Source organism: Lycium ferocissimum, chromosome 4 (genome assembly GCF_029784015.1).
Source record: "Lycium ferocissimum isolate CSIRO_LF1 chromosome 4, AGI_CSIRO_Lferr_CH_V1, whole genome shotgun sequence".
NCBI lineage: Eukaryota > Viridiplantae > Streptophyta > Magnoliopsida > Solanales > Solanaceae > Lycium > Lycium ferocissimum.
Genome location: NC_081345.1, coordinates 14325371 through 14333516, shown reverse-complemented (window position 1 = coordinate 14333516; position 8146 = coordinate 14325371). Strand labels below are relative to the sequence as shown.

At 42.4% G+C, this 8146-nt stretch overlaps 1 protein-coding gene across 1 annotated transcript; it reads left to right on the top strand.

The window, feature by feature from the left end:
- The first annotated feature begins 303 nt into the window (after positions 1 to 303).
- LOC132053757 (uncharacterized) lies at positions 304 to 5218 on the top strand. Its single transcript, XM_059445863.1, is given in 8 exon segments — positions 304 to 649; positions 841 to 975; positions 978 to 1368; positions 1767 to 3513; positions 3589 to 4228; positions 4330 to 4355; positions 4357 to 4692; positions 4802 to 5218. Coding segments are annotated over 8 exon segments (4038 nt in total).
- The last annotated feature ends 2928 nt before the right edge of the window (positions 5219 to 8146 follow it).

The following is an 8146-nucleotide window of genomic DNA, read 5'->3' as shown; positions in this document are numbered from 1 at the left end:
CTACGCCCAATCATGGTGATGCAAATGTGAACATGATCGCCATTGATGAAGAATGTAACTTGGAAGGGACTATTGTATCAGTCAAAAGAGAGGAAAAGGTTGAATCATCAGCCTTTATCGCTCCTGTAATTACTGTTCAAGTGAGGGCACCAATTGAAGTGGAAATACTCACTTCCCGCCCTAAGATCACCGCCTTAGTTGCTCAAGCACCCACTTTCAATACCAAAGCAGTTCCTTGGAATTACTCGCTGGATGAAAGGAATAAGGGAAAAGCAAAGGCGGTGGTAGAAGCTGTAGAGTGGGATGACAAGATACGGGCGGTGTTATGCCCCTGAAGAAGTAGCACGAGGAGCACCAAGCAAAGAAAATGGCCAAAAGAAAGCTGTGACTGAGGCTGAGGTTGAAGAGTTTTGGAGGAAAATGCCAACCAAGGATTATTCTGTGGTGGAACAGTTGAAGAAAACTCCAGCCCAAATTTCCTTATTGTCGTTGTTGATGAGTTCCGAAACCCATAGGAACGCTTTGGTGAAGGTACTGACTGAAGCTTATGTTCCAGCTGAGACCTCCAGCGAGAAATTTTCAGCCATGATTGGAGAAATTCTCGAAGCCCACAAGGTCTCTTTTCATGAGGATGAGTTGCCACCTGAAGGTTTGGGACACAACAAGGCTTTGAACATCACAATCAAATGCAGAGACAAGTTCATTTCTAAAGTGTTGATTGATGGGGGGTTCAAATTGTTAACATATGTCCCATCGTTACTCTCCGAGCTTTAGGGATTGATGTCGGGAAGCTTCGTGACAGTCCGGTAAGAGTCAAAGGTTTCGATGGAGCCCAGAGAGGTGTCGTGGGAGAGATTGACTTGGCATTGGAGATTGGACCTGTGGAGTTCATGGTGGAATTCCAAGTAATGGATATATCTGCTAGCTACAATTTGTTGATAGGAAGGCCATGGATTCACATGGCTGGTGCGATTCCTCTACCTTGCATCAAAGTTTGAAGTTTGTTTGGAACCAGCAAGAAGTTGTGATCCATGGAGAGGGCAACAATTCGATCTATCCCGAGAATGCAATTCCTGTTATCGAGAGTGTAGAAAGGCTGGACGGATCTGTTTTCCATATTAAGGAAACCGTGTGTACCACTCAAGGTGAAAAGATAAAGTTGCCACGTGTGCTTATGATGGTAGCTTGGGAAATGTTGAAGAATGGTTTCAAGCCTGGTCGGGGTCTTGGAGTGAACTTGCATGGAATAGTAGAACCAGTTCAGTTGCCCGGTCAGAAGGATACTTTTGGTCTTGGATACGAGCCCACTCCTGAAGAAGTTTCACTGCTAGTCTCAGAAGGAAAGGTGATATTCCCTTGCCAAAGCCTGTTCCGCTCCTGAATCAGTCATTTTCAAGGCATCCGTTACCCAAGCACCGAGGGAAGCCGCCGAAGACAATCTCGTGGAAGGATTCAAGAATCTATTTATCGCCGGAAGAAGAAGCCGAATGCAACGTGATTACGGATGATTGCCCGAAACTCCTACCATCCGGGATGCTTTGAGCCGGAGATGCTTTGAATAATTGGACTTGTACCCCGCCCCGCTTGGTAGACAATTTGTATTAGTATTTGATGAAATAACACGATTCAAATTTGAGGCCTGAATCGCGTTTATACTTTTGTTATGTTTTGCCTCCACCTTTTAAAAGCTTAAATGCCAAATCTGAACTATAATTTACTATTTTAATTTTCGTCTTCATTTAATTAATTTCTCTATTCTTTTTCAGCATTCCAACTAGTAAATCTGCCGATACTGTGAATTCGACACGTAATGAAACAAGCGAACTAATTCTAAATGCCGAACCAGATTCTGCAGAATATGAAGAAGACATGCAACCTGAAGAGTTAACTAAGGATTTTGAACATTTTGAGAATAAGCCAAAACCGAATTTGGATGAAACAGAAACCATAAATCTGGGAGACTCAGAAACTGTGAGAGAAACAAGGATTAGTGTCCATCTAACTCCAGCACAAAGGGAAGAATTAATCAACCTTTTGAGGCAATATATAGACGTATTCGCATGGTCTTACGACGATATGCCAGGTTTAAGCACAAACATTGTTTCGCATAAGTTGCCTATTGATCCATCTTGTCCTCCGGTGAAACAAAAGAAGAGGAATATCAAGCCGGATTTGAGTTTAAAAGTCAAGGAAGAAGTCTCCAAGCAATTTGATGCAAAGGTTATTCGAGCTGCGAGGTATCCCACTTGGCTAGCCAATATCGTGCCGGTACCAAAGAAAGATGGCAAAGTCAGGGTATGCGTGGATTATCGGGATCTCAACAGGGCCAGTCCGAAAGATGACTTCCCACTCCCGAATATTCACATACTTATTGATAACTGTGCAAAGCATGAGCTGCAGTCGTTCGTTGATTGCTTCGCAGGATACCACCAAATTCTGATGGATGAAGAAGATGCTGAGAAAACGGCATTCATCACACCTTGGGGAGTCTACTACTATCGGGTGATGCCTTTTGGGCTCAAGAACGCAGGTGCTACCTACATGAGGGCCATGACTACCATTTTTCATGATATGATCCACAAGGAGATTGAAGTCTATGTGGACGATATCATCATCAAGTCACGAAAGAGTTCAGATCACCTGACGGACTTGAAGAAGTTCTTTGACAGGTTGAGGCGATATAATTTGAAATTGAATCCCGCAAAGTGTGCATTTGGTGTTCTGTTTGGGAAGCTGTTAGGTTTTATTGTGAGCAGGAGGGGCATAGAATTGGATCCTTCAAAGATAAAGGCTATTCAAGAGTTGCCCGCCCCAAAGAGTCGAAAGGACGTGATGAGTTTCCTCGGTCGACTCAACTACATTAGCCGATTCATAGCACAATCGACAGTAATATGTGAGCCGATAATCAAGCTATTGAGAAAAGATGCCGCTACCAGATGGACGGAAGATTGCCAACGTGCTTTTGATAAAATCAAGGAGTATTTGTCTAATCCGCCAGTTTTGGTGCCTCCAGAAGCCGGGAGACCTTTGTTATTATATTTGTCTGTGTCAGAAAATGCATTCGGATGCGTGCTGGGACAACATGATGAGACAGGAAAGAAGGAGCAAGCAATATATTATTTGAGCAAGAAGTTCACACCCTATGAGGCTCGCTATACTTTGCTGGAACGCACCTGCTGTTCTCTGACTTGGGTTGCACAAAAGTTAAGACATTACCTGTCTGCATATACTACTTATCTCATTTCAAGGATGGATCCACTCAAGTATATCTTTCAGAAGCCCATGCCTACTGGGAAGTTGGCCAAATGGCAAATCTTGCTAAGTGAGTTCGATATTGTATATGTCACCCAAAAGGCTATCAAAGGGCAGGCAATAGCAGATCATCTTGCTGAATATCCTGTAGATGAAGAATACACGCCTCTTAAAACTTATTTCCCTGATGAAGAGGTGTTGTTTGTCGGAGAGGATATCTCAGAGGAATATCCAGGTTGGAGAATGTTCTTTGATGGAGCTGTAAACTCCAAGGGAGTTGGCATTGGAGCAGTCTTAGTTTCAGAGTCAGGCCAGCACTATCCAATTTCGGCAAAGCTCAGGTTTCCGTGCACCAACAACATGGCAGAATACGAAGCTTGTATTCTTGGACTCAGAATGGCTGTCGATATGAGCATACAAGAATTATTGGTTATAGGTGATTCCGACTTGTTGATTCATCAAGTACAAGGCGAGTGGACCACTAAGAACGTGAAGATACTTCCGTACCTGCATTGTGTGAAAGATTTGTGTAAGAAATTTATCAAGGTGGAATTCAAACATGTTCCTAGGGCTCAAAATGAGTTCGCGGATGCTTTGGCGACCTTGTCCTCCATGATTCAACATCCGGACAAGAATTATATAGATCCTATCAAGGTGAGTGTGCACGATCAGCAAGCCTATTGTTTCCATGTGGATGAAGAACCTGATGGAGAACCTTGGTACTATGACATTAAAAGGTATCTCGAGGCAGGAGACTATCCAGAAGGCATAACCAGTGTTCAGAAGAGAACGCTTCGAAGATTAGCAAACCACTTTTTCTTAAGTGGAGAAATCCTTTATAGGAGGACTCCAGATTTGGGATTGTTAAGGTGTCTTGATGCCAAAGAAGCCGCCAAGTTGATTGAAGAAGTGCATGGCGGTACATGTGGGCCTCACATGAATGGTTTTACTTTGGCTAAGAAAATTCTGCGAGCAGGCTATTTCTGGATGACCATGGAATCAGATTGCATTCGTTTTGTGCAGAAATGTCATCGATGTCAGATTCATGGCGATTTGATTCGAGTCCCGCCAAATGAGTTGAATGTGACCAGTTCTCCCTGGCCTTTTGCAGCTTGGGGCATGGACGTTATTGGTCCTATCGAGCCAGCCGCGTCAAACGGACATAGGTTCATTTTGGTAGCCATCGACTATTTCACGAAATGGGTAGAAGCGTCTTCGCACAAGTCAGTGACGAAGAAAGTGGTGGTAGACTTCGTTCGCAATAACATCATTTGCCGATTTGGAATCCCCGAGTCAATTATAACAGATAATGGGGCTAATCTCAATAGTGGTCTGATGCGGGAAATTTGCGAAACATTTAAGATTACTCACCGCAATTCCACCCCATATCGGCCTCAGATGAATGGAGCAGTTGAAGCAGCCAACAAAAACATCAAGAGAATATTGCGAAAGATGATTGATAATTACAGGCAATGGCACGAAAAGCTACCATTAGCCCTTCTCGGTTATCGCACCACTGTTCGGGACTTCGACTGGAGCAACGCCTTATCTTTTGGTCTATGGAACAGAAGCTGTGTTACCTGCAGAGGTGGAGATACCATCGTTGAGGATTATCCAAGAAGCTGAACTGAGTGATGCCAAATGGATACAAAATCGTTATGAACAATTGATGCTTATTGATGAAAAGAGAATGAACGCAGTTTGTCACGGACAGCTTTATCAGAACAGGATGGCCAAAGCTTTCAACAAGAAGGTAAGACCAAGGCAGTTCAAACCGGGGCAATTGGTATTGAAGCGCATATTCCCATGCCAAGAGGAAGCCAAGGGAAAATTTGCACCCAATTGGCAAGGACCTTATATGGTTCATCGGGTATTAACTGGAGGAGCACTGATTTTAGCAGAAATGGATGGCGAGGTGTGGCCGAAAGCTATCAACGCAGATGCTGTGAAGAGATACTACGTCTAGGAATTTTTCATTTATTTTGCATGTAATGTTTTGTAATGCCTTTCTATGTAATGAAACTACATTCCCTCGGCGGGATATGTAGGAAACCCATATCGGGTTCGCTCTCTTTAAGATAGAAAAATTGTCATTTGCTTGTATGTTATGAACTACGCCTGACCTGATTCCCGTGGTGGGATACGTAGGCGGCCTACATAGGCCTCGGTCACATTATTAGAAAATCTTAATTTTATTTTCTTTGTATGTATGAACTACGCCTGACCTGATTCCCGTGGTGGGATACGTAGGCGGCCTACATAGGCCTCGGTCACACTATTAGAAAATTTTAATTTTATTTTCCTTGTATGTTATGAACTACGCCTGACCTGATTCCCGTGGTGGGATACGTAGGCGGCCTACATAGGCCTCGGTCACATTATTAAAAAATTTTAATTTTATTTTCCTTGTATGTTATGAACTACGCCTGACCTGATTCCCGTGGTGGGATACGTAGGCGGCCTACATAGGCTTCGGTCACATTATTAGAAATTTTAATTTTATTTTCCTTGCACGTTATGAACTACGCCTGACCTGATTCCCGTGGTGGGATACGTAGGCGGCCTACATAGGCTTCGGTCACATTATTAGAAATTTTAATTTTATTTTCCTTGCACGTCATGAACTACGCTTGGCCTGATTCCCTTGGTGGGATACGTAGGCAGCCTATATAAGGCTCGGTCTCGTCATTTGTAAAAGTTCGACATTCCCCTCTGCCATAAACTGGGGCAATTTTTAAGGGCGTCATCGCAAAACGACATCAAGGGACATGAAAGTATATGGTCAACAGAGCCATCAGACAAGGGAAAGATTTTGGAGTAAGGACGTTCGCTTTGTTTCACAACGTGTCACGGTTCAAAGTGCGGCAGAAATTATTTTGTCATTATATATATATTTACCATAAATTTGTACAAATTTCCTTTTTACAATAGCATGATTTTCTTTATTAAATAGTTTTATTAATTGGCCAAGACTTAGAAATAGGCGGAGGATACAAGTCCATACAAAGCGGGAAGCATGAAGCATCAAGAACTGGATCTTCAAAGTCAACACGAGTCAACCTCCCCCCCAGAACTTACAAATTTTCTTTGAGCGCAGGTTCTTTAAATTACGGAAGTTAAAAAAATCCACAATCCTGATACACTTGCGAGGCTACGCGTCAAACGGTTTGAGTTTCTTATAATATTTAGAAAGGATTATGCCCTTCAATTGCTAATAATTATCGAAGTTTGTGATAAATTAACATTTAAGTTTTACGAAGATTTTCAAATATATCAATGCACAAATATTTCTTAATACTCTCATTTGCTCCGCATAAATGCTTTTAAACGCACTACACGTGCACACGCACTGCACCAATGCTTTCATTTGCTCCGCATAAATGCTTTTAAATGCCCTGCACATGCACACGCACTGCACTAATGCTTTCATTTGCTCTGCATAAATGCTTTTAAATGCACTGCACATGCACACGCAACGCACCAATGCTGTCAATTTGCTCCGCATAAATGCTTTAAATGCACTGCACATGCACATCGCACCCGCACGGCACAAATGCTTTCATCTGCTCCGCATAATGCTTTAAATGCACTGCACATGCACATCGCACCCGCACCGCACAAATACTTTCATTCGGTCCGCATAAATGTCCGCATAAATGTTTTAAATACACCGCATGCGCACTGCATAAATGCTTTTAACTGCTTCGCGTAAACGCTTTCAAACGCACATGCACCGCACAAATGCTTTAAAATTCGCGGCATAAATGTTTTACACCATGAGTCATACTGGTTTAAAAACCTCATTTTCATCAGTCATCGGGTTTTAAACGAAAACCTCATTATGCAGGCTTAGCAAGCCTCGTTTTCATCTAATCATTCGGCTTGAACAGCCCATCTGGTTTAAGGCCTCATTAATCATCGCCAAAAGGCATCATTTTCATGAATCATCGGCCCAGGACCTCATTTGCATCAGCCTCAGCTAGGCTATCATTCTGATCGTTGCAGCTCTTTTGCGGATTTATTTTACATCGCTTTATTTTCGATATTTATTTTTACTGACTATTTTGTCTAGTTTAAAGTTTCGCAGGAGTTTTAGCGTAACGTGGAACTACTTCTTCGGCAGCGAACTGGGGCAATATGTTGGGAAGGAAATCAGACTTCCCGACAAGGGTCGAAGATCTACCTCGAACACTCGTCTCCAACTATTCCGCCTGCATTCCAGCGTATCCAATTTTCAGAATTTTCAAGTCTCTACCATAATACCCAGTGTCTCCATAATTCGACACTGGGACAATATTTTTGCGAAGATTCGCACCAATCGGGGTTCGTCTTTCTTAGGTGTCGTAGTTATCCCAGAACTACACGCGGCCTGATTCTCGTGCAGCCCGAGATATGTAGGCAACTTGGAGACCGGAGTTCGGCCATAACCCTCTCAAATTTTCTTTACCCTTAGTCCTCCAAATCCTCTGGCCGGGACAAAATAGGCTACTGAGTCAACGTCTTTGCCCGAAAATTCTTTCATCATCACCGGGCAAAGAGGGACAAGTTGTTGACACCCAATTTTGTCCCGCCTTCCCTAAATATTTATTTAAATTTATAGTAATTTTGGCAATTTAAGAAATGATTATTTATACTTTCATTATAATTATTAACTTTTACTAATACTGGCATTTTATTGTCCGATTGAAGTCAGCATTGTTATTATCTGCTATTTTATTACCGTTACCACTATTATCACTATCATTATTATTGTTTATTACCAGTATTATTATAATTCGCATTTTTTATCATTTCGGCATTTTACCAGCTTAGGCACGCACATCGCATCTATTTTCGCACAAGTTAATAATAGCGTTTACTTACTGTTAAACCTTTCAAAGTATTATCGCACGGC